The 27321-nt window shown below is 44.5% G+C and overlaps 2 protein-coding genes across 2 annotated transcripts in view; one reads left to right on the top strand and one right to left on the bottom strand.

The window, feature by feature from the left end:
• The window catches only part of LOC146198785 (multiple C2 and transmembrane domain-containing protein 1-like), a 213380-nt gene extending 187804 nt beyond the window's left edge, over nucleotides 1-25576 (top strand). The window contains 14 exon segments of the mRNA XM_084594277.1: nucleotides 2712-2842; nucleotides 3808-4009; nucleotides 4084-4138; nucleotides 4688-4829; nucleotides 6699-6801; nucleotides 7174-7275; nucleotides 7364-7438; nucleotides 7536-7655; nucleotides 11450-11578; nucleotides 12111-12161; nucleotides 12466-12572; nucleotides 14778-14887; nucleotides 18027-18124; nucleotides 20426-25576. Of these exon segments, the coding sequence (XP_084450403.1) occupies nucleotides 2712-2842; nucleotides 3808-4009; nucleotides 4084-4138; nucleotides 4688-4829; nucleotides 6699-6801; nucleotides 7174-7275; nucleotides 7364-7438; nucleotides 7536-7655; nucleotides 11450-11578; nucleotides 12111-12161; nucleotides 12466-12572; nucleotides 14778-14887; nucleotides 18027-18124; nucleotides 20426-20503 (1503 nt within the window). The 3' untranslated portion in view covers nucleotides 20504-25576.
• LOC146198786 (uncharacterized) lies at nucleotides 16252-17436 on the bottom strand. The gene has a single exon (XM_084595875.1). It carries the CDS (start codon nucleotides 17434-17436, stop codon nucleotides 16252-16254), a length of 1185 nt encoding a protein of 394 aa, XP_084452001.1.
• Nucleotides 25577-27321: the final 1745 nt, after the last annotated feature.

Here is a 27321-nt window from a genome sequence, read left to right on the forward strand (position 1 = left end):
GGAAAGTCGGAACATTTGGCGATAAAAGGACCTGAGAAAAAAATGTAGCTTTCCACATTGTTTCATATCTGCAGTATTGCAGTTACTGTGTCGTCGGTGGAAACCACGTGTACGCACATTTAGTACTTGAAATGTTTTTCACGACCAGCAGAACGAAACATTAGGAATGACAATGAAATAAAGATAATTTCCCAATGATTTTATTGTGAGTGCTAAAAAATTGCGTAATGTATGGTGCACAAACTATTCTTACCTCGGCTTTTTGCTTTTGTAACAAAAAACTTCTTCCGTCTACTCGTGTCATTACCCTTCATGCCTTAGTCCGTCGCAATGTTAATCCTCGACTGAATGATGAACGAACCACCAATATGAACTTCAGTATTTTTGAGCGGCTTTGCTTACAGCTTCCGCTCTAGATTTCCATTTCGGGTGCCTTGCACAGCACAACTTAGAATTGAACAACGAAAAAAAAAAAAAAGCCCAGACCAGCACAGCTTTATGTTAGTTTGTACAAGGGACACGGCCTTCTCTGTATGTTGATGGTTTGTGGTTTAGGTGGTTTAACGTTCTAAAGCGGCCACAAGCTGTGACAGACGCCGTAGTGGAAAGCTGTGAAAAGTTTAACTACCTGGGGTTCTTTAACGGGCTCTCACATAGCACAACCCACGGGCGCCTTGCTTTTCGCCTCCATCGAAAAGCGACCGCCGCGGCTGGAATTCGATCCCGCATCCTTGGGCACTGTAGTCTAGCGCCGTAATCACTGCCGCAGCAAGGTGGGGGCCTCTCTATGCCGAATACTGCTGAAAGACGGCTTTAAAAATGTCTTTCAATGAGCGGCCAGAGTTATTTCAGCTGCACTCTAGTGCGGCGTCAATCAATTTGCTATCGTCATCGCGCGTAGCGAAGGCAAAGAACTCTAAGCTGTCCGGGAGACAAAGGAGGCGTGACGTGGTAAGGGCGGGCGCCGAATAGCTTGGCACCGAGGAGAAAAGAAAGGATGAGGACTCGTTAATAGAACCAGCAGCACACGTGGCACAGGTGGTCGTTTTCACACGCGGAGAGCGTTCTGACACGGAATCGCCCGCGCTTAGGAGTTCCTGCAGTGACGAAGAGTCGGCCGGAAGGTCCCCACACGATACGGGCAGAGAACGCGCTGCTTTGAGATAGAGAATTCTGCAAGATCTGCAGCCACCCCTTCTCGTTATCCGCATTCACTCAGTTGTCTGAAAGCTTCCTCGATCCCCCTCCCCCAGTTTTTGTTGTTATTATCTTTTTGTTTGAACTCCACTGCATATATAACATATATGCGTGCAGTCGGATATGCGTAATGGTGTCGAGAGCATCCTTCGCTGTTGCTTTACCTTTAGAAGGCCAGAAACGGCAAAAAAAAAAAAAATCAGATTCTTCCTAAATGTCAGGTTACGGTTTAGTTATAAAGTGCGAGGAGTTTTAGTTACATGCATGTAACTGTTACAACTGTTACAACGACAGTTACATGCATATGTAACTGTCGCTGTCGCCAGATGAGATTTCGATGCCGTTTTCCCGAGCTCCGTCACCGACTGAGTATTGTATACCACTTTTGCTCACGACTGTACGTGAAGGGACACATCTTCAGGTGGTCTGGGTTGGAAGAAACCGCATTTCCACACAAAAGAAAGTATGACGCATAACTTTATTGCTATTTATTGGCAGTGGTTTATAACTAGCAGACTGAACTGCCGCGTAATTTCTCTAAAGCGTTTATTTATTCCACCTTGTTTAGTTTTTTCCGTTCGTAAATACGAGCTTTACTTTTGTTAAACTAAAGCAATTGTTCGCAATCTTTCTCATGAGTGTCGGAGTAATAAGCGTTGCTACTCCTACGCGACATGTCAGCGATAGAAATAAAATGTTCAAAATGACTGCGACTTCTCTACCATACATCCCCCCCCCCCTCCCCCCAGAAATTTAGACAATGTGCATATCCTCCTAATTGCAGTTCCTGGGGAAACCCCTGTGTGAAGGTTTAATCATTGACTACTTTTTAATATTTCCACCATTCTACGGTAATCTATCTTAATCTACCTCACCCGAACACAACCCTCGCTTATTACACCTTAACCCATCCCAAACAACGTAATCAAACCCAGTCCGCCCTTGATTCAACATCATCATCATCATCATCATCAGCCTGATTATACCCACTGCAGGGCGAAGGCCTCTCCCATATCTCTCCACTTAACCCGGTTCTGTGCTAGCTGCATCCACTTGACCCCTGCGAACTTCTTAATCTCATCCGCCCACCTAACTTTCTGCCGCCCCCTGATTCAACATAATCCAACTTAGTTCACTTAACACAGCGTAGTCAACAGCATCCCAACTAAATCGAGACTAGTCCAGCACAGTTCAGCTTTATTCAGCCGCAATCCACCGTAATAGAACTTACTCCACCGTAGTTCACCGTAATTCACCATAATCCGACTAAAGCTAATGTAACCCACTCTTAAACCACCAGAATGTATTAGTAGCCACCACATTCCACCAACATCCACCGTTATTCCGCCACAATTTCTAGTTATCCAACTTATTTCTTCTTAACGGCCAAGTCCTAGCCGCTTTGATTGGCGAGCTTGGACGGACTTAAGTAATCTGCAGCTTGTAAATTGTACTAAAATAATTTGCAGGTTTGGTTCACGCTGCATGTGGTGTGCATCCTTGTCTTTGCGCAGAACGCCACCAAAACCCTGAACCCCCAGTGGCTGGAGCAGTTCGACCTGCACATGTACACGGATCAGCCCAAGGTCCTCGAGATCACCGTGTGGGACAAGGATTTTAGTGGCAAAGGAGACTTCATGGGGAGGTACACTCACCGATGGCTTTCTCCAGGAATGAGCGTTAATCGCTAATTTTCGTGTTCACAGTTCCAAGTGCTTAATATAAATATCTCCACTAATCTACTTTATGACTTAAAGTTTCGGAAGTAGAAGAATGCCTTTTTCAGAGTTTTCAAAAACTTAAATCCGTCCGGTGGGCTAAGCTTTATCAGTTCAGTTCAGTCGTTCAGTCGTGTCCGACTCTTCGTGACCCTATAGACCATGTCACGCCACGTTTTCCGGTCTCTCACGATCTTCCTAACATCACAAACTTCATCTGCAGCGCCTCGAGGTGCCTACTATATTTTAGGTTTTTGCGAGGGTAGGGGCTGTCTCTGATACGGACTGCATTCAAGCTCCCTCCCTCAGTGAAATGTGCTTGGATTTGCGCATGTTATTTTCGTTAGCTCCATGTTCAGCGATACATGCATGCGCAAGGTTAGCCATTACGAGGAAGCGCCCGACAACGTGGGTACAAGCACTCACTCGTGACTGACGTTTGGCGAATGCTTTTGCGTATGGGCACATTTATTTCTTCTGTCATTCTTGATAAAAGTAAAAGTAATTGCCCCAAGAGCTGTGGAGCACGGACAATGCCTTGTTGTCGTTGGCAGCAGTTTATGGTCGACATGGTCTTGGTTTACCTCTTGGGACAGAGCTCTTTTGAAAGGCAAACGTTGTTTTAGATAGCGGGGCAACAGATCTACAAGTTAAAATACAATGCGTTTCTTAGACAGCACTGAAGTATTTGTATGCAGCTATAAATGCTTGCTTTCCTGTAACTGACATAAGTGCATTTTGTAGCATAGTGCGAGTACTCGCTCCAATTAGAGACAGCGATAGTCGTGCCACATGCCTGTAGTAGCATGTGACGCTGTATTGCTCTATTTCAACACAATTTCTAGCGCTCTCTGAGAGTACACAATAACCACTAGCTCGTCCGCGCACGCAGGTGCTCGATCGACCTGAGCAGCCTGGAGCCTGAGACGACGCACTCGGTGTGGCAGGAGCTGGAGGACGGTGCCGGCTCGCTCTTCCTCCTGCTCACCATCAGCGGCAGCACGCTCGGCAGCACCAGTTGCGTCTCAGACCTGACCGCCTACGAGGCCCTGGGCGGCGCCTGTGCGCGGGCCAAGGTCCTGAAGGCGCGATACGTACGTCCTATATAGCTTCGTGTATACCGTCCTGGCGTGCAAACACAGCGTGCAATTTCACTTGTTCCACGCAGGGTCTTCTGCATAGCTTCTACGACTGGGACGATGTGGGGCACCTGATCGTCAAAGGTGAGCGTGCTATTGTTCTCTTACCGTCCGCGTTCGAGGGCCGCCCACATTGTATCACGATTTCTGTGGACACTGCTGTGTAACTTGGCTTCTCGTCCGCGCATTCCTGTCTGCCGACGGAAGCTGTACACTGTCGCGACGCTAGGGAAAAAAGCTAAAAGAAGCACGATCTGAGTTCATCAACTTTACGGTATAGGCAAAAGCGCGTGTATATAGATTACGATGAGAAAGGGTAATCTAGCAAGATCCGCAGCTCGTGTCATACAAGTGGCTGTGTGCATGCTGCTGATACTTCGCTAACAGCGCAGGCCTTCTCCTTCCAGTGAATAAACAATGTGGCATAGGGTTCAATTAGTAACAAGGGAATAAGTTTTGTCGATGAGCACGTGGAAGGATGTTACTTATATGGAATTAGACAGTGATTGGAGGAGGATGTCAGTGCGTATTACACTGTGCGTGTGTGTAGTGTCGCCTTCTGTTGTATTCTCATCTTTCTTGCTTTTAGCCACCAGTAATCATTCTCCTATTCGCCCCGTTTTTTTTGTGCAGTGTACAAGGCGCAAGGTCTCGCCTCAGCAGACCTGGGGGGCAAGAGCGACCCGTTCTGCGTGCTCGAGCTGGTCAACTCGCGCCTTCAGACGCACACCGAGTACAAGACGCTGTCACCGGAATGGAACAAGATATTTAGCTTGTAAGTGGAGCCTCGGCATAACGTTTAATTAGTTCGTTTCAATCGTGACTTGCTTGTGCCGACACAGGGCACATAGTTATTTGACAATTAATGGTTGAGCCTACATCACCTTAGAGCTGAAGGTTTTTAGTAGATGTTCTGCTATATTTAATAACACGAAGTAAAATCAGACGGGCATGGCGTATATCTAAGTTGAAGTCAAGCGTATGGCGGTGCTCTCGGGTTTGTTTTGCGCAGCAATATATTGCGTACATATATGTACGCAAAGTGGGTGGGCGAGCGGTTATACCATGCTTACATCAGTATATATTCATCCAAGCGTGGCATCTAGTCCAGGCAGTCGTGACGTACGCTAGAACAAAAAAAAAAAAAAAAAAAAAACGAAAAGCGACGAATACGATTTACAATACTCGGCAATGTGACATTTGAGCACAACTGATAAAGTACTTGAACCATAGACGTTCGCGTACGCAACACGAAGTGCTCAAAGGCGGCGGCGATAGGCCTCGCCATCGCTGGTGCGGCTCTCGGCCGGAACGTTCCGCAGCAGCTGCTGCCGGCCTACGGAGCATGATAGATCCATCCACACTCGCCCTGCCCTCCTTCACTTTCCTTGGCAAGCTGTCGCTCACCGCCCACGTCGTCTTCTGTGCTTTCGTCACTCTTTCCTACCGCTTCCCTCTTCGAGTTTCAGTTGTGCAGGAATTCTTCGCTACCATTCTCGGTTGTCTTCGGTTTCGCGGTACTTTCATCTTGCGCTGACCCCCGCGCTCGCTCTCTTTCATTTCCCGCTGTTTTCCTCTTTCGCTCTGCCGGTTAGGATTTCGGAATCCGAAGCCCACAAACGGGTGCTTGAGAGCGATGCTCTAAAGCGTCAATTGCGATTCTATGCGTCTTTATACATCGATGCGACCTACCGCACCAAGCTGCTCGCTACCATCCGCCCTTTGAACTTAACCACTGCGCTAGAAATTTGCAATGACAGTGGCATGCACGCTACGCTTAAGCGAGTACTGTGAGGAATACGGTTCCCGTGGCTAGGCCTTGATATCTCAGGCCGAAATGCTGTTTCATCTGTCACACAAATCTCAGTCGCCTTATACGTTTAAAAACTTGGAACTTTGTCAACTGGTATGTACAGATGTAAGGTATGCTACCTCTCAGCAACCTGCCTCCTATGATTCTGCCCACTATGTTCCTGCCAGCCGTGAGCCTGCATCCTACGTCTCCGGTATTGCACTAGCCTGCATCCTGTGGCTGCACCCGATCCGTATTAAATGTACCAATTGACATTCTCATGCCATGTGTAATACGCGAGCACAGGTGATGAACTTTTAAGAGTACCTGACTCCCAGTCCACATGTCCCGTCAGTCTTCGGCTCGCCTGGATAGCCTGCTGAGCAGTGTACTTTTGATTAGGACATATGAAAGTGACCCTGATTCCATTGCCATTTATTATAGCAAGTGAACTGCCTATGCTACTCCTGCCAAAAGAAAAAAAAAACGAGCAAGTGAATTAGGACCTCTCCATACTGCATGCGAGGACGTGTGCAAAGTCAATTTGTTGCCCGAAGCGTATGCTTAGCGATACCTTGAAATGGCCGTAGTTTCGCTGTAGCTCTTGAAGCACCACAGCGTATTACATTTGAACAAGTCGTTTATTGTGCATTCACTAAGAGCTTCTCGTTTCGTTCCCATGTGCCATATTTTGCCACTGTTTGCAGCAGGCGCTTGTACGAAAAGATCGAATTCAAACCGTTATTAATTGTATTTCATCTTTAAGAAAACAAAAAGACGCAATCAGAAGTGTGATGAGGTGAGGCGCATTCTGCAAGAAACTATTTTTTTTTTTCATGCATCGGTGTGCAGCAAGGTCAAGGATATACATTCGGTTCTGGAGCTGACCGTCTACGACGAAGACCGTGACAAGAAGTGCGAGTTCTTGGGCAAGCTAGCGATACCTTTGCTGAAGGTGAGAAGTCCACCGCTTTGTAATTGTTTTTTTTTCCAGGTGCATTCTTAATTGTAGTCTAGTTAAAGTGGCATACTTTTCGGCGCAAGTTTCTGTTTAAGGAATTAAGCGTGCTGAATCTAGTTCTAAGGTTGTGTTCGGGTTAACTGACGATGACAGGTAAAGAGCATGCAGAGAGGGCGATACACTTGTTAGAGTAATCCTCCTTCTCGACCACACATATATCGATGTCTACCAGTTCTTTAGCCAGAAGTGGCTTCAGTGGACATCGTGCTTCTGGGAAGTTATGGTGAACTGGAAGGGTATACCGGAACGGGCATATCTATAGCCGCTTTCATATCCGTCATTTTCTGCTCTTTCTTCCATCAACAGGTCAAGAATGGAGAGAAAAAATGGTATGGACTGAAAGACCGAAAGCTTAAGACAAGAGTCAAAGGGCAAATCCTTCTGGAGATGTCAGTCGTCTACAACCCCGTGAGTTGAGTGAAGCTGAAGCGATGCCGAATGTTTATATTGAAATATATTTATTGCTGCGCGGCTGATCCCATTATCACATTTGCAGATAAAAGCTTGCGTCAAGACATTCAATCCAAAGGAAACGAAGTTCATGCAGCTTGATCCCAAGTTCAAGCGTGTTGTGAGTGTGCACTTCGATATGCGACGTAAAGCGTAGACGTCAAGTAAAAGTAGACGTCAGTGGTTTGAGCGGGGCGCGGTCCATTTTCCTTTCGCAGGTGTTCATGCGCAACCTGACGCGTGTGAAGAACATCGTGGTATTTGTTATTGACATGGGAAAGTTTCTCAACAACTGCTTTCTCTGGGAGTCCGTGCCAAGGTCCTTACTCGCCTTTGCGGTGAGTTTCACCCTGCCGCTGTAGATGTGTTTTCATTTCAGAGAGAGAGAGAGAGAGAGAGAGAGAGAGAGAGAGAGAGAGAGAGAGAGAGAGAGAGAGATTGAGGTTTCTGGGCAGAAATACTGGTTATAAATTTGATGAACACAGTGAGCTTAGTGAAGGTTCTCTCTGCGACGTCTCAGTGGCTGTGTCATCGCACTGCTGAATATGAGGCCACAGGTCCGATTCCGGGCCGTTTCTGACGCGTCTTGCGGGGAGCGAAATTTAGAGGCCCTCATACTCTTAAATTTTGGTGCGCTCAGTGCACGTTAAAGATTTTCGTGAGATCAAAATTATTCTATTGCAGGCTTGTGAATTGAATTACAGCCAGTACCCATTCACTGGCCCCTTTCTGACAACCCTTCGTGTTCAAATTGCAAACAAGGGTAGCGGATCGCCTGACATAATGGTGACATTCTTCTAACGTTTTCGGTTATTTTTTTACCGCAGAAAAATCACTTTAATGCACGGAAACACTGCGGAAGAATAGACGTTCAACAGCTGACTGTGGCAAAAAGGAAGGCTTAATAATGTATTTAAACTTTAAAGGTTTATAGAACACTGTCTACGGGTAAACACACTGTACCAGGCGCTTTCGGTTAGGTGTTTAAGGTTGAAAATCCCAAAGCAGCTCAGGTTATGGTGACGCAGTAGAGCTTCGGAAATCTCGAACACTTGGGGGTTTAAAGTTTAACGTGCACTGACTTGTTTTTCGCCTTTGCCAAAATGCGGCCGCCGCGGCTGGGATTCGATTCCGCATCTTTGGGCACAGCAGTCGGGTTCCCTGACCACTGCACCACAGCGGCGGGACATAATGTACCGGTCTCAACTGGATTACTAATGCTGTCAAATATCTCGGAACCCCCTGTACAATCATGTTTTTTGTTTTAAATTTCTGCACAACATAGATGCCGGTGAAATAGCAGAGGCTTAGAAACAATGTTGGCCGAATTAGCGTGGTTCGGCACAATGAGAATACTTAGGTTCACTGCAATTCGGGATTCGTGTCGCACATAACATGCAGTAGTAATCTACCAAGTTATATGAAAGAGCACCCAGCATAGATAGAAAGCTCATTTTACCAAATTATTCTAACTTTTATGCATGGCGTAGCAGTAGAGAGTTTGAACCAGTATGCAAGGGCCACCGAGTTCGATTCTCCTCTTAAAAGCACTGCCTAAGTTGGCTGCTCTTGATGATTCGACCGTGTCATGTAGTCTCGTGACGTCGTACAAACCGCTGAGCAATCTGTGCTGGCCATGTCACCTGCGAACTACGCCCGCCAGGGGCATGCTTACAAGGTGTACATATGCATTCAAGCATCGGCGAAATCTGAGGGTGGAGATCGCAGTGGTCAGCGCCCTGCAGAACCGTTATTGTGCTATTTCCTGAACCCTGAAGAGCAGCCAATCACGCATTGTAGCCCCGGCCAGCTGTCTCGCCAAATCCTTTGAAGCGGTTCTTAATATCAGATTAACATTTCGCATTCTAAATCCAGCAACCTAACCGTGTGAAATGCTCGATATCTATTAACTTCATTTTGAAAAAGTGTTCTGAAAAACCGACCGTAGAACTTGCTTCGAATATACTGTCCGAAAAGGCTTTAAATGCGTAGAATGAAGTGTCCTTCTGTTTTGTTTGATATGAAGAAAGGCCACGATAGGGGATTTTACGCGGCCTGGCATATAAAGGCATATGTAACAGGAGGTTGACCTACCTGAACGACTTCCTGTCCAGCCAATAATTTCATGCGTTCCTGTATTCAACCGTGTCGTAGACATTCGTGCACTAAAATGGAGTACATCGTCGTGTATTTTATGCAGCGCACTCTCTTTCTTTAAATATTAATTCCACATCCTAAATAATCTCCACGTCGATAATGTTTCAGTTAACAATTTCCAGATAGTGCGCACATTCTTCTGCGTAATAAATGTGCGAGAGGCAAGTGGTTTACGATTATTGAAGTAACATATGCAGACAGAAATGGCGGTTGTTCTGGTCTCGCTCAGGCGAGGTTTACAGATGGCGCCCACGCTAGACTTCAGTTAAACTGTTTCAACAACAAAAATTAAAACAAATTGCTAGACATAACTTTCGACAAAGAAAGTCGCATTCTTATCTCATATAAATTCCCTCAAAAAGAAGCTATATATTTTCATTTTTTATTGATTTGAAATGCTAAGGATGAGCAAAACAACGCAAAGAAGAACATTTTACTTTTAATTTTTACAATGACTGCATGCTTATCCCACCCGACGTTGCTATTAGTGAAAATCCACTTATTGGGTTGTCACGTATTTTAAGTTATTAAACGGAATAAATGGAATACTTTTTTTTTTGGTAATTATATACTTTAACGCAACAAGCATGGTTTTAGCATCATAGTTAGGCCCCGTTTACCAGAAAACTCGGCATCGGTGTTGTGAGCGAAAAATCACGAACATGGCGCTGGCAGGTCGTATCTGACAGCTGACAAGACCGCGCATTCATTGGGCGCAGGGTTGCCTGACGTTACGCTTGGCAGGAGCTGCCAACTCGAGTCTTTCCTCTCATATGGGAGGGTTATATCAGAATCATTCTGCCAGGACCCTTGCATTCTGATTCAGACACGCTACCTCTAGGTCACGCAGACACGTTCATGCGGCTTGGATAAAGTGCGGGGCTATATATGTTGGGTGATAGACTACGCTGTCGCGTGGCACCTTTGAAGGCGAAGCTTAAGTCTTACTCATAATTTCTAACCTTATGTTTTGCACAAGATCGCCTTATGCGCTTTTGTGCCATATTACATAACATAACAATGCAACGCTTAGTCATTGGGCGTACCTTCCAGCTAAGTTGCGGTATTGTTCCACAGGAATTCAAAAGAAAGAGCCAGCACAGAGATCTACTTAAAATTAATTCAACTTTACAGGATTACAGGCCGTGGAAGTAACTAGAATCACCAAATGTGAAGTAAATTGCACGGGAGTACGGGAGTATTTCATCGTCGGAGCATGTAGAACTCAGTCGAAAAAACAAAACGACAGAGCGGCGACAGTATATATATATATATATATATATATATATATATATATATATATATATATATATATATATATATATATATATATATATATATATATATATATATATATAGTGTCCTGCAACTTTATGTTTGATCTCACGTGATGAGAAATCAACCACCTGTGACGAAACTGAAGGAGCGAAAGACGCAAACGCCAATTTTCTCCCAACTGCAACGTGCCATGCTTGACAGAAGAAAAATTTCACCCCCTTTTTAATGAGCACACAGTGAATCATTAATCCGCTGGGTCTCTCCTTGCCATCTGCTAGCCACTCTGGTTAGCTCAGTTGGTAGAGTAACTGCCTCGAACTTGTAGTTAGTAGCTGAGTCCAACAGTGGAGGGCTACCTGCTGCACATAACTACTGCGAGACCTCGACCAGGCAGTGGCCGTGAGGTCGACCAGCAGACCAAGTCGAATTGTCTTTCACCTGAGAAATTTCTGAGAAATCAGTGCAGATTTCCTTAGTAATCGTATAGCTGCTGTTGACCACATATTGTTTATCTCTAGGCTATGCTTAGTTCACAGAATGAAACATCATATTGCAAAGACTTTGTTGGACAATATTGCCAGCGTGTGGAGTAAAGTAGGGAGGAAAGGCGTTGGTTCTACCCTAATAGTAAAGAACGCTAAAAGATGTCGCTGGCTTCGTCATCAAGTACTGATCACCGCCATCTGCTTCCGCGCAGTCGTTTATGGTGATCACCTACACGGCAGAGCTGTACATGATTCCACTGGTGCTGCTGTTGGTGTTCTTCAAGAATCTGCTCGTGCTCACAGTGGCGGGGATCCAAGGAGCTGGAAAAGAAGAGGAAGACGTAAGCACAAATAACACCATGTTCCAATGAAACTCATCATGGGCTATGCTCGCTATAGCATAAACAAAGTCCCGTGGTCTGCGAATTAATTCGGCTAGCGCTCTCGCACCTCGTTTAATGAATAGGAATTTTATGCGCGCTCGGTTTTCTGATTAAGGCCGCGTTCGACTGGCGATAGCTGTAGTTTCCACAATATGCCGGTGCAGTTTCACAAAATGAAGCGTAGCGAATCCCATATTTCACCCTCGCCTGTTATCGCCCTGCAGGGCTTATACGCTCGCAGTTTGCATCTCCTGGCGTCGTGTGCAGAACCTCCAGCTATGTTAGGCATTCTTGCGAGCGCTAAAGAAATCTGCTCGACATAACTCGCCTCTTGAAACGTGGGCGTTGATCTTGAAATGGATTTCTTTCTTTTTTTTTTGCTGCTTAATTTCGCTTCAATTCTCCGTGAACAAGTTTTTTTGAGCCCTGTTTGGGGCCCGGATTGTTCTAATTCGTGTTGTTCCGCTTCTCCCGCTGACATCTTGCACAGTTCTACGACGAAGAGGAAGACGATGAAGACGAAGACAAGGACTCCAAAACAGTTGAGCTCACATTTCTTTGAATTTGGCGAATACGATTTTGTGCGGGTTAATGTATATAAATGTCGCATTCCCACTCTTCTGACACCAGATGTCTAAGGGGAGAATATTTTTCGCACTGAGTTTATGAATCCAGAAACTGTGTTGCCTGCCTGTTGCTAACGTCCCAGATTTTCGAATAAAAAAAAAAAAACAATTCTTATTTTCCTTTTTTTTTAATCAACTGCCTAACGTGCCCCCTTATTTTCTTTTCCGCATTTCTGATTGCTAAATGCTTCTTTTAATTCTCTCCGGCGCTGACACCAGGAAGAGAAGAAGAGCCTCAAGGAGCGGCTACAGGCCGTCCAGGAAGCCACGGCCATGGTTCAGAACGTTCTTGGAGAAGTTGCCTCGCTTGGAGAGAGAATAAACAAGTGAGCATTCAGCCTACTTTAGACGATTGTCAACCTTTCTTGACCTGCTCCTTGAAGAAGAGTGGTCATACCCAAACCGCCGTTTACTTTAGTATAAAAAAACGACGTTCAGGTAGAGTATTTCGCAGAAAAACAGTGCAGCCAGGCAGTGTAGAATGTGAGATGAGGAAATGAGATTCAAATTTTCCCGGAATACGAAGGGCGTATGGCTTGTTTAAAGCTTATCTAGCTGTGGAGGATGTAAGCTGGCTAATTGTAAAAGTCACGATGGCGCCTATCGTGACAGATTTTTTTTGAGGGATTGTATGCTCTTGTGGTGAAGACAATAGTACATTTAACTGTAAGAGGTGTACTATTCACGCACACGTACGCGCAGGTATAATGAATGCGTCTTTATTTGTACGGCCTTAATAATCGTTCTCTCCACACCGCGCTACTCGCAGCTTTAATTCATAAAATAACAGTTTTCGCCCTGATTTGCTTGCCGTTTAGGATATGCAGGGAAGTGCGCTTTGTCTGGACTACATACGTGAGGAAGAAAACAAATTAGAATTAGGTTTTGGCACCAAGGAGGATGCCAGCAGTGACAGAGCTCATATCATATGCGCGAAGCTTGATAGTTCATCTTGTGGTCCTGTCTATAGGGCAGTTGATTTCGATAGTTAAGAGAACAGAAGATGCACACGGACAGATTGGGTTTCCACAGTCGTTTTTAGTATTACTCGGGTAGTTTTTGAAGTTTAAATTTAGACACACTGAGGCGGCTTATGAGACAAGAGAGTGTTTTTTTTTTTTTTTGAAGTATGCAAGGTGCCGGAGACAGATAACGTCAGGGTAAAAGATTGCTGTCATAGCGAGGCTTGGGATTCGTGCACGAGTGTAGGTAGACGCCGATTGATGCAGGGTGTTATTTGTCAGTGGTTGGTGCCTACTGAGCAGAAGTAGTCTGTAGATGAACTGATTTATTGTGATGGGAAGCACGAATGCTATGACGCCGTTTTTTTTTCATGTATTTTCGTTTAGAAGGCAAATACTTTCATGTATTTTCAAACATCTTTCAATCGCGATATTTGGAACACAGTAGAAAAATGCTCATTCGGTTTTCCCTTTAAGCAGGACCTGTTTCAGTAGCCTATGCTCCATATATGCATATGCTCCATGGACATATTCTTCGCATGCCACTTCTTCCAAACAAGCTGCACGATGGTGGTTATGAAGGGGTTGCGAACATAGCACTATAGCAGACACTACTTTAACTTCTGTGTCATTGTTCTATCCTTCTGGAAACGCTTGACGTGATGGAAAGAAAAAATTGACGGAGAAGACTTTTAATTGAAACGCTTTTAACTTCGGCGACTGCCGATATTGGCCCACTTCGACACGAGAAACAGGAGCAGAACGCCCTTCACTTCTCATCACTAACTAGGGTGCGGCAGTGGTTGAGTACGGAACGCAGATCATTGTCCGGCACCTGGTATACCCCACTGATAAGGGCTATCGTCTAGGGCGGCACATGACTGTTATGAGTTAACTGACTTTTCAAAAAGGCAATATTTCCAATTTCAAAAGGCGTGGTGAGCTATTTCCTCCTACTGACTCACGCCAACGTCGATAGTTTAGATTTTTTTCAGGTTTACTTGTACACTGTCTCTCGTTTGGTGACTTAGCAGAAAAGCATGGTAGCGTGCCGTCTGCAGCTTTTGTGGGTTCCTGTGGCGGAAATGCAAGGCTCTGTAGCCACCTGCCCCATAGCTTCTCGCTGCCCATAGTTGATTCGGCATTACTGTTGCCATCAGCGAAAGGAAAACCATAAGGCAGGATCTCTAGTGTAGGGTTCGTTTATTGTGCACGCCACATATGAATGCGTTGCGAGAAAGCTAGCGGTGAATTTTTAACGCCTTAAAGGACGTCGCCCATGCCCTAGGGTTTTCTTAATGAACTCCAGCCGGCAGGGCATATTCGCGCATGTGGTAGAATAACTAATGAGAAGTTCGCGACAGGCATACAGGGGCGCCTGAAAAATCAGTAGTGCGCCTACTACTGCGAGTGTAGCGCAGTTAGTATAGTTCGCGGCCTGTATTTATTGTAGACAGAAGGCGGCAAAAGACACACACATGCACACACACAACCACACACACGAAGAAGGGTGAGAAATGTTTTGTGGTAGGTTGTCACCTAGCGTTCATGCTTTCGTTTTTCTACCAGCACGTTCAACTTCAGCGTTCCTCAACTTTCATGGTTGGCCATCATCGTGTTGCTGCTGGTCACCTGCATCCTGTACTACGTGCCCATCAGATACGTCCTTATGGCTTGGGGTGAGTTTTCAGCAGTTTCCACTTGTCGCGCTTTCCGATAAGAGCAGTGGACGCGATCCACGAGTACTTCGACGATTACTTCGCCAACGAAGCTGGCGCATCCCGTTTGTGCTACAGCTGGCTATATATATATATATATATATATATATATATATATATATATATATATATATATATATATATATATATATATATAACAGTTGGCGAGGCCAAGGAAAGCGTTGGGGATGGTACTTTTATGTCTTTTTTTTTAATGTTCGCTTAGATAATCAAAGAAATTAGTAATGTAATCTGTTTAGGGGAAAGATAATTAAAGACAAAGTAGAAGAAAAAGCGCTGAGGGTGGCGCTGGTGAACACTCTCAAGGTTTGTATACAGACAATATAAATACCCAAGCAAGTAGCAGGGGCGACAGCGGCCAATGTAGCTCAGTTGGAAGAGCACCGGACGCGATATTCGGAGGTCGTGGGTTCGGTTCCCACCATCGGCACGTTGTTTTTTCTTCTACTTTGTCTTTAATTATCTTTCCCCTAACAGATTACATTACTAATTTCTGTGATTATCTAAGTGAACATTAAAAAAAAAAGACATAAAAGTACCATCCCCAACGCTTTCCTTGGCCTCGCCGACTGTTGGCTTCTTTCCTTCATGTATTATAACGAGCACCCTCATTCCCCTTAATTGATCTGCTCATATATATATATATATATATATATATATATATATATATATATATATATATAGATATATATTGTTTGATAAAAGTCTTCCAGGATCCAGAAATATGTATAAGATGAGGTAGGGGCGCACAAACGAAAACAAAGGTTTATTTCCGACGTTTCGGCCGGGGCCCGGCCTTCGTCAAGGAATGCGCAGAGCAGCCTATGCTTTCCGCTTAAATACATGCGCTATCGAAGGACATGTGACAAGTAGTGACACTGTAAAGACAATAGAATAAAATGCGCGTAAAACAACAAATAATACATTGTCAAAGAGGTTATATCATTTCATAATGGCGCGTGTGGCGCTCATGCAGTACATTTTCGGCGTGGCATGCAGATACATAACAATTCGACACACAATGCCCGCTCACATGCGCACAAGGTAATGATTAATGCGTATTGCATGTTTTAAGATATTACCAGGAATCATACGCAAGATATGTAATCATCTTTTGCACACAAAATAAATAAATGCAAAATCCAACACACGAGGAGCAGTCGCTAGTGAAACATACAGAGAAAGATATTTTATATGCTGACATGTAGAAAGTTCAATTCAAGTTTACTGGAGCACTCTTTTGTAATAAAAGCAAATACATGTAAAAACGTAAACATAGCATGTCATGCACCTTCACTTCAATACTAATCACGCGTCTTGGGAAAAAAAAATATTTTTCCTAGGTTTTCATTGAGACCAGAAGTAACTGCATTGAATTTGTAGATTAAAAATGATTCTCGGACCTCTCTTTCATGATGAGATATAAATCCAGATTCCAGTATTGTGGCTGTAATGTTGTCAAAAGAATGGCCCGGAATCGCGACATGTTTGGAAAGCGGAAGGTTGGGCAAGCTTTTAGCATGTGATCTGTGGTTGTTGAATCGTAACCGGAACGGCAGTTCCGTCTGTCCAATGTATTGGAGTCCGCACACAGAACACTGGAGCAGATAGATGACATTGCTACTGTCGCAAGTGAAATCACCTTTTATTTTACAGTAAAAGTCTGATGCTGTGCTTTTCACTACTGTAGTGGTGGTCATGTGATCGCACACCTTACAACGTGGCTTTTGGCAAGGGTGGCAGCCAGTTGAAAGAGGGTTAGTAATTTTAGATGAAGTTAGCAAGTCGTGCAAATTTCGCGACCTTCGGTATGCGACACGAGGTGGTTGTGGGAAGATTTGGGTCAGGCGACTGCTCTGCATAAGGATATTGTGATGTTTTCGGAGAATGCTGTTAACATTTGGTGCTGACGCGCAATGGGTTAGCACTAAAGTGGGGTTCGGTGATTGTCGAGTACGTTCATGTGAGCTAAGAAGATCTTTGCGGTCCATTACATCGGCGCGTTTTATTGCGTCGTCAATAATTTGCGTTGGATACCTTTGTCTCGTTAGGGCATCACGCAGTTTCCCGCAGTTGTCAACGAAGTCGGAATCTTTTGAACAAATTTTTTTAAAACGAAGTGCTTGGCTGTATGGTATACTTGTCTTACAGTGCCTTGCATGGCTGCTCTGGAAATGGAGGTATTGATGCCTGTCAGTCGGTTTCCTATAAAGTTTAGTCACAAGTTTAGTGTCAGACAAGGACACTGTTACGTCCAAAAAATTTATCGACGATGCCGAATATGATTCTGTAAAAGAAATGGATGGGTGCATGCTGTTGAATCCTGCTATAAAGGACATAAGTTCTGCTTCGCCGTGGTCCCAGATGAAAAAAATATCATCTATGTAGCGCTTGTAATAAAAGGGTTTTAAGCTACATCTACCAATGAATTTGTCCTCAAGTAGTCCCATGAAAATGTTGGCGTAATTTGGGCCTATCTTGGTTCCCATCGAGGTACCGCTCACCTGTACAAAATGATCCCCATTGAATTCGAAATTATTAAACTGTAGAATGAGCTTGAGCAGGACTGCCAGAGTGGAGGAGTCGACCGGTTTTGTAAATGATAAATCGTCGTATGCGTCGAGCACCGCACGGATACCATCTACATAGGGAATATTAGTGTACAAAGAAGCTACATCCATCGTCACCAGTAGGGAGTCATATATATATAAAGCTAGTAGCCAGTCAGTTGTCCGGCACTTTGAAGAGCTTGGTTTATCGCGACGAATATGCTCGTTGACACGCGTCATGCTGAACCTATGCTAGTCACACGAAACAGCACTTGTTTACATTAATTTACTATCAGACGCTCGAAAATCAGACATGCTTCACATAAGAGATGTATTACGTCTTTAGCGAGAATGTGGAGAATATGATAATAAAGTCTAAGATTCGCGAAGCGATGTTCATTGGGCCTTGTGACGCAGATCAGGTGGTAAGCTCCCTGAAGCCAAGTTCTTGTTGTACGGGTTCATCGCTCTTTGTATGCGACTTCAAAATTTCGTGAACAGTTGTCGCGCACGTGCTTCTTGCTGCGCAGGTGTAAACAAGTTTACGAAGAAGCTGCGTAGCCCCGACGTGGTTCCGAACAACGAAGTGATGGACTTCCTCAGCCGGGTGCCTGACAATGAAGAGAAGGTAATGAATGAAAATCATGCTTGTACTCGGTTCGCAAGGAGTAGTGTGCATGTTGGCGCTGTCATGTTGAAATGTTCTTGTCAGTAAGCTTCGTAGCTGAGATTATTTGTACAGTCCTTACAGTAGCTTTTTTGTGTTTTGCTGCCAAAAATAGTGCAGTCTGAGGGATACTCCAGGGCGGTATTTTGTGTGCAAACAGGTGCAGGGGGTTGATACAATAAGCGAAGCCAAAGCTAATCAACAGGTTTCAGTACAGATTCACACATACCGTGAGCTGTAGAAATCAGACCGTTATTTCCGAAGTGAAATTTGTGTCTAACAGGGGACACACATGCATATACACACATATGCGCGTCAAAGAGAAATTGCAATCCTTATCATTCTAATGACTGTCGAATTCAGTGGTGTCAGCCGTGGTCGTACGATTATCTACTACTCGATGAAGGTTCATTAAGAACCTTTGTTATCTCAGCGGTAGCTCAGAGAAGCTGATTACATGAATGCCAAGTGCTCATGTTTATGCATTTATGAATTTCGTTTTCGTTGACTAAATTATTGATCCTTCTACTTTATAATAAGTAAGCAAGAACCGCTATTTTCGCTATGTTATATGCACTTTTGTTTCCGCGCCTTGTGATGACCGAGAACTGGGAACTGGGAGAACTGGGATTTATGATCGTTGAGCAGTTTTAGTGGACAAGACAAGAAAGCAGTATTAACTGATTTTAGATGCTTCCTCTGCTAAAAAAATTCAGAGGTGCATTTAAGTCTGCTTAGGTGTAGTAACGTGAAAGCATTGCAAGTTCTTCCATGTCGCCATGTGGATCCGCCCTGTACTACGCTAGCGGACCTTGGCCGCACTGGAACAGATTGCGTACGTGTATAGCGTATTTACATTGGTGAAATAAAGGAAAGGCGCAGATGAAAATTTGTGAAGACGACGATGCCCATTGCACGTAGCGAGAATGCGTTGCAGTTGGAACTTGATGAAGACGACAGCATGATCGGCTGCGGCGATATTACAGTGCTCGCGTACCTGGGCCAGGGAAGCTGTTCGTTCTGGCGCGGTTTAGGAACAGAGTTACTGCAGTGTTGTTTTTCTGCCCCGCTGGGGTGGCACGGTGGTTAAGATGACCGGCCACTCAACCGGTGTACCCGGGTTCGAATCCGATTGCCGGTGGCTATGTTTCGATGGAGGCGAAATGTGGAGGCGTCCGTGTGCTGTGCGATGCCAGTACACGTTAAATATCCCCAGGTGACCGAAATTGCCTTGTAGCCCTTCAATTGCGGCACCCCTTTCTCTATTTCCGCGTTCACTCCCACCTTCCTGCCTTTCTTACAGTGCGGTTTTTACGCGGTGTTTACAGGTAAGGAAAGGTGCAGTATCTGTACACTTTCTCTGTGGGCACCTGAACCGCGCCGTAAGGAAATTGAAGATGATGGGAGTGGAAGTGGAAGGCTGCAACTTAGACCATCTGTGGCACTGACATCGCACAGCACTCGGTCGCCTCTCTGTTTCGCCTTCATCGAAATGCAGCCGCTGGTGAAAAGAACCCGGGACTCTGACACAGTAGCAACCTTTGTCGATAGGGTCCTGCACGCAGGGCTCTTTGGTGAAGAACTTGAATGGAATAGTAGTGGTATTGCTGAGAACTCGGAGCTCCAACATTGAACAGGACAGTCGATTAAACGGTTTACTTCGCGAATACATTCTTCCCCGCTTGTATTAAAAAGTCGAAGTGCTGCACAGATTTTGGGAAGCACTGCTACATACTGCCGATTGCCATTTATTATACACAGGGCAAGATATAGTCATGAACAAAAGTGGTATACAACACAGTCTCGATGTAGTGTGCCGCCTAGGACGGCAGCGCGCTACATACCAGCACCGTATAGGAAAACTGCATTTCATTCTTACCGAGGAGTAGCTGTCTGGCATCTAGACAATCCTGGCGGTGTTCCATTTTATCAACATGCATGCGTCACTGTCGCTGTTGCTAGATAGGGTTAATAAGCGTTTTCTTGATCTCCTTCACCGGCTTCGTGTTGTATACCACTTTTGCCCACGACTGTACATTTGCCTTGGTGTAATTTCGACGCCTAATTGGTTAGTGCATTCAAAGATTTGTTCATTTCTGCGACCAAATATAATAACTTCTGCTGGCATATGATTCGGCTGCAAGAGTGCAGGTACAACATGTCTGCCGCTGGAACAACACGTTAATCTCGCATAACTGCACCTGACGTTCAGGGTTTGCATCGAGGCCCAACGTAAGCGGGGACTCGTGTGTCACGATGCAGGTGATGTACCGCGAGATGCGGCCGGCACCCAGCTCGGCTCTAGAGGCCGAGCGAAAGAAGAAAAAGAAGATCAGCTGATCGTGGGCGGCCCGACGCCAGGGCTGCTCGCTCAACGTGTTTCGTATCAAGGACAACGAAGCCCTGCGCCGGCGCCTGCAGCTGCCGCGCTGGCCCTTCGGCCTGCCTTCCAGATGACCCCGGTGTCCGCCCGTGCGACTGCCACCACACTCCGGCGAGCCTTGCAACGTACCGAGGCGTGCATATACTATGCTGCTGCCATCCTTACCGTTTTTCTCCTTGTCGCAATCGTGTTGTGATATGTGCTCTTGGTGTCTTGTGCACGAACAGCGTTTGTTAAGCGGACTGCCCAGCTCGCATAAATATGGCGTGCAAGGGAAGGTTGTTTGATCATTAAAAATAAGCTTTTTTTTTTGTCTCGGAAGAAATACAGACTGAAGTTAAAAACAGCAGAAATGAAGATATAGTTCTGGATTATTTGATATGTATTTTTCTTTTCGCCAAGTCTTCCCGTACGTATCAGTCGTATTTTGGATTAGTGCAAGAACATGGCGGGAACAATGGTCTTCTAGCCGTCGGCATTACTAGTGCACTCAGCGTGCTGTCGCAAAACATTAGCAAACGATTTTGAGAGAAAGCTGTAAGCGAAAAGTTAATTGTGTTTGTTACCGAGCCCTGATAATAAAGCTCCACACTGATTCATGCGTATAAGATCCGCTCGAAAAACTTGCTTTTCTCTTGCTGTAGTACTTGCAATCGAGCAGCCAAACTGAGCACGGGGTGTCGAATAAAGACACGCGCTGCCTCGTGGTTTAAGGCCGGGGGCTGCGTCTCTTCAGTCACTGCAAGTTTTTCTTTGAATGTCACAGTAGAGTATGCAAGTTATTGTTACAGAAAATATTTAAGTGGCACTTGGTATTTCGGCAAAGGTTAAAAAAGCGTCGTTGTTTGATTCGTTTCGACGCTTCTGTAAAAGAGCGAAGGCGCTCATTGTTCACGTCACCGGCCTCAATGAACAAATTATGCTCTTTTTACTCGTCGTTCTTCAACTGCTGAAATTGCTTAAGGTGAATGTACGGGCGAGATTCAGGCGAATCCGTGCTTCTTCTGCAGTGATAAGTGTTTTGTGCCAGGGATATACCGTCTCAACGAGTTGCAATGGTGCTTTTTTGATGCTTGCATGTTGTTGGCTGAACGCAATCTTGACCATTCTGTGCCACATGTGAAGACTAGCACGTGAGGCTTTGTTGTGTGGCTAGGTGGCTTTGGAAGGAAGCGATGTGTTGTTCGCACTTGATATCTCGAGGAACTATTGCTACATTACTGCAGCACTGCTTTCACCGTGCCAATCATTATACATGATCTACATGTATCATGTTGTTGAAAGCTGGCTGGAGAGCAGAGTAGCCTTGAATGAGCCATTCATGCCACCTTCAATGCATCCATGCGATCGGTATGCAAATGAAAAATAGACTTGTTCTCTCTGCATTGTCACCTATGTGCACTTTCTTTTAGATGCGGGTGACTCCAGTACGTCTATGCCCGTGTTTTATATATGAATCAGTGTGTACAGATGTTTGTGTGAGTGGACTGTGTGAGGAAATCATTCGGCAAGGCTTTTTGGCTGTGCATTTCCCCGCATAGCGTGAACTATCACGTATGCAATAATGGAAACCATAAACTGGAGAGTGATGTTGGCGATGTTGTTAAAATGTGTGTATCTAACTTTGTCATACACTTCACAGTGCCAAAAATGTTGCAGCACTCATGTACGCGGTCATCTTGCCGCCATCCCATTGAAGGACGACGTATTCCTTTGTAAGCTTCCTTTACCCTTAGTTTTTATGTTATTCGACTAGGCATCGATGATGGGTCACTATGAGTGATGAATAGCAAAGGGGCAAGGACGTTTCCTGTTATTAGCTGGCTATTTATGATATGGTCAGAGGTTATGATGTTGGAAGACATCACACGATAAATAGGAACGTGTATCTTAAAAACGTACGTGATTACCATGCTGCAAATTTTTTAGAGTATGAGCCAAAACGTTTTTATTTTTATTAGTAGGCTTCCGTCAGAATATCTTTCTTGGTTTCTTCATAAGTATAGTGCTGACGTAAAATAGAATTACATTTTGAGAGATAACTATATGTGTTTCATTTTATAATGCTTGTGCCTGTTCAGTGAATAGGCTTGCGTGGTTATTTGATCATAAGGGGGACGAACTGCTCATAGCAAACTTTTTTTCTCTTTATACCCACCTTACTTTATAACAGATGTTAATGATTATTTAACTTAATATGAATCATTTCATATACACCCCTGAGAGATCCGAACTTTTTAAAATTTTACTATGCTCATCTTTACCAGCCCCTAATCACTACACACACACACAACTTCATTAAATGGATTCTGCTGAACTTTATAACCAATGTTCATGCTAATATGATGAATTATATACACCAGCAATGCGATGACTTTAAAGGAATCTTCACAAATCCGCATCTATTTCTCAAACAGCACTTTCTTCTGAAGCGCACCATAGTTACTGTTGCATTATCAAGAATGATACTATACGATAACAATTACACTGCCCCATTCGCTTTGATTTTGTCATGCATGTAAAGACATATTGCTGGCAACAGATTAGCCAACCTCTTGAAATTTGATCTGCATTGCTTAAGAGGGCGAGGTAAAGTTAATCGTCACACGCCTGTCTCTTATGTTCCTTGCACTTCTTCTGCCAAACTAACTTTTTGCAGCCACCCTACCTTTCATTAACTCTTGGTTAAAAGTAGCTGGCGGCTGGATCTTTCTCTCTCTAGACTAGATCTGCATCGCTACAGCTTTCCCTCGTAGGAAAGTAACGCATATTGCTAGTCATCTAGTCCACATCTGCAGCATCTGCAGGATAACAGTATATCTTTGGGCAGATATCCTGGTGGTATCTGCATAGAATCTAGTCAAAGATTCAAAGTGGGGAGCACTTTCATCATGAATTTTCTGCTGCCAACATACCTCAGAGGCATTCAATATCGTGTTTCTTATAGGATACTTTGCGAAGTGCAGCGCAGTCTGGGGCACATGCCACATTTTCCCAGGGACAGCAAACAATGCGTTTATGACCATTATGGATTCCGGTGTATAACTTTGAACCTTACAATATTCTGTGGTATGAGAACATCCAGTATGCTCTGCTTTACGTATGAACGTCTTCAAAGTGTTAGCGAGGTGAGCGGTGGGGAGCTAGTCTGTTTGCTTCCAATAAAAGTTTGTCGGCCATTAGGGTTAGCAGTGTTACCTGAGTTCTAGTATGCGACTATGCATTGTCTCAGCAAATCTGGTGCTGGCGATTAGCGACCTTGTCCATTCGAAAGATGACTCGCTTTTTGGATAGCCCGTGCCCTAAACGTGAAAAAAAAAGACTTATCGAAGACTTCGAGTTCTGTATATATCTCATGGCTAGACGTGGAACGCCGCTGTACTTGCGATAAATTTACCAAGAATGATTGATCGGAATAATGGTTGTTCAGATTACGTCACTGGAGCGCTTTCAGTCGCGATGAGTCAAATTTGTTATCTCTGCGGTATAAAGAACATCCGTGCGTGGTGCAAACTTAGTACTCTTGTGTCATGTATCCTAGACAGAGCTGCACTACGATAAAAGCTGCAGGAATGTGCCTGCTTTCAAATATTGTGCCCGTCTGTGGATATAACACATTGCTGAGATCATCAGAAACATTTTGTACTTAAAACAGCTCCGAATCGTTTATTATCATGCCTTTTACCTTCCTTCTTGCCCGAGGCTGTGCAACGCTCGCTCCTCTGTTCTTCAATAGTCCAGCATATTTCGCTGACGCTGGATCTGATCGAACACGCGTGCCTTTTATAAATTATATGTATGTATTGTCTGTGTTCGTGATATGTGTGCGTGTGCGTATTCACGTGTATATGTACGTGGTTGTTTAAAGCGGGCACGTTGCAAAACTTTGGCGCCTCAGATGTCAGACCCTCGTGAAGCATTGCCAGGCCAATCTTGTGTAGCGCTCACTCTTGACACGAAAAAGTAAACTACCAAAGTCAAACAAAAATAAATGAGTGGCAGGGATTCATTGCATAAATAAGTTTGTGCATGTGTATAAGGCTAGAAGCTGCCATTTTGTGCAGGATAGCTCAGTAGGAAGTTGGGTGTTGCACAGACTTTCCTTCACAGCATAAATGATATACTTGAGCTGTATTCGCAGCACCGCATACGTGACGTGGCCAGCGTACATAAAATTGCGTTGCCATTTCTGAAAACGAGCACATGCTGTTCCAGTATGGCTAGAAATAAAGTAAACCACCCCTGCATGACAGGACGTCTACGTTATTCGGCTAGCAACATTTTCATATAGTCCGAGGAAGCTTTGATCTAACAGTTAGGTTTTACTGCAAAGATTGCTTTCTACTTTCTTGAATTTATATCCGCTTGATATTAACAATTTGGAAACCGGAATGCTTCAGACAAAAAACAGCTTATACATTTGACAACATAGAAAGCGCTTGGAATGCTTTCACGAGTATACAGTCCATAACAGAGTTGGCGCAAATTCCCGCTCGCTTCATTACCCTAGTACTGAAACGTCTCTTATACCTTGCCTAAACTTGTTCAACACGTGGCGCCAACCTTCGTATGCATGCGAGGGATGTACCGCCCTGTGTTTCATGCGACTGTCATGTGACTGTGAAGCAGTGATGACATGCTGCATGATAATGTTTACCTTCGTTCCGTGCTCATTCTCAAATGCAACCTGTATGTTCGCATTCTGACGCATGCCCCTGTACATAAGCGTCCTACTGTTTTACATATCATTGCGCTCATGTGTTGTTGTTGCCTTTCTGTGTAGATGTTGAAGAGATTATCTGCATAGCGCTTATTTTTGTTATTTCGCAGGACGGTTCTTGTCGCAGGTGAGTCGCTCACGGGTTTGCTCGCATTATGCCGCGGGCTGCGATAAAACGAATAGTATGATCAAGTGCACGCGGTTGTGAAAGGCTTCGCAACACTCCTGTAAAATACGGCGGATGTACTCTCTTATGAATACGTATGTTGACATTCCATAGTCTGAATTAAATGCTTTTTTGACTGGAGAACTTTTGTTTCAAGTGTTATCCTAGACTATCCGTGGTAGAAACTATGCTTGTGCTGCAAGCAGGGGTCAATAGGGGCATCGGCAAGGTGCAATAATTCTGCGTGGTAAATAGTCTTTGTTTACCGAGCTTGATGGGATAGTTCTGCGCACTTGTGTACAGCCGAATGTCAGCGCAACCTCCTGTGGGGTACCTGAAGTGCTGGATAAGGCTTAGCTACTGTCTAACTGACGTTGCTTTTGTTGCACCGTGTTTTATGGTTTCATATATATTCGACGCATTGACTAAACGATTATTGCATCATATGACCAGTGGAATGCTGGCTGAATTATAACCATGTCACACGGACACGGCTGAACTGCTGCCAACTGCCTTCAGCTAAGGTCGTCTTTATCTCGCAGGAGATGCGTTCCTTGTCATAACGATAGTCCGTTAGGAAAAAATGTTGAAGGATGTTCCTCGTGTAAGGATACGGTGGGTAGAATAGAATAGTATTCTAGCCGCAGTATTAGCTGAAGTAACGCAAACAGTTGCCTTAGCGCTGACGGATTGTTAAAATTTGCGAACAACGTTGTTAACGAAGGCCTTACTTTGCTATAGCGTTAAAACAACGTTTACTATATGTTCACAAAAACGTTGTAACAATATCGCTAGGCATGCGTTAGGGTAGCGCTTAACAAAAATATTGCTGTAAAGTTTTCTTTTTGTGCGAAGTGCTTAGTATAGGTCAACTTTTAGAAAACGTTTCAAAACTGAAATTGAAACCACAAAGCGGAAAAAAAAAGGTTTGGTTTGGTTTGTGGGGGTTTAACGTCCCAAAGCAACTCAGGCTATGAGAGACGCCGTAGTGGAGGACTCCGGAAATTTCGACCACCTGGGGTTCTTGAACGTATACTGACACCGTACAGCACACGGACGCCTTGCTTTTCGCCTCCATCGAAAAGCTGCCGCCGAGGCCGGGATTCGATCCCGCGTCCTTGGGAACAGTAGTCGAGCGTCGTAACCACTGCGCCACCCCGGCGGGGTGAAAAAAAAAAAAAAAAAAAAAAGGAGCATGAAGAAGGTTCAAGGGTAGAAAGCTGAACTTACAACTGCAGTTTGGTAGAAAAATGAACCACCCAGTAACCAGCAGGCATGAGAAAAATGTGTCGACAAGTGTAGCGCATTATTCATATCTTATGGAATTCGCTTGTCTTCCTCGAGCGGGCCAAGAAAGTACTGTAGATCCTAGTGACCATGAATTTATATTTCTAAAAATAAACGCCGGTGTTGAGGTCAGCTTTAATAGCAATTATAACAAGTTATATCTCTTAATATAAAGATTTTAGTCCGTATAAAATGTTTAGACAGTTGGACGCTCAGATTGCAGAGCACACAAAATTGCCGTGTAAGTAAATTGAGTGCATACGCATTTCGTATTGAAAACAAAGTGATTGCTTTTGAATGTAGTGTCAAAATAATGCTACTTGGTTAAAAGAAACATAGGAGCATAGGAGAGGCTCTCAATTCAACTCAACTGTTTTGTGCGCATGTTCAAAGTGAACGGCGCTTAATGGACCCCTGAGCGCTTCTTGAAACGCTTAGTGCGGACTGTTAGTCGTTTGGCACAGCGGCAACTCCACTGAGCAGGAACGTTCGGGTAGTTTCTAAGGTAAGGAAATTCAGAATAGGGGCACCCACCAGCGCTCAAGGCTCCGCGAACAGGAGCAACCACGAATAATATTTTCTGAGCATTCAAGTTATTCAAT

The sequence above is a fragment of the Amblyomma maculatum genome, chromosome 2 (assembly GCF_055883805.1).
Source record: "Amblyomma maculatum isolate TAMU_Amacu chromosome 2, ASM5588380v1, whole genome shotgun sequence".
Classification (NCBI taxonomy): Eukaryota; Metazoa; Arthropoda; class Arachnida; order Ixodida; family Ixodidae; genus Amblyomma; species Amblyomma maculatum.

Coding starts and splice junctions, on each gene's coding strand:
- LOC146198786 (XM_084595875.1), bottom strand. CDS start 17,436: ATGGGAACCAAGATAGGCCCAAATTACGCCAACATTTTCATGGGACTA.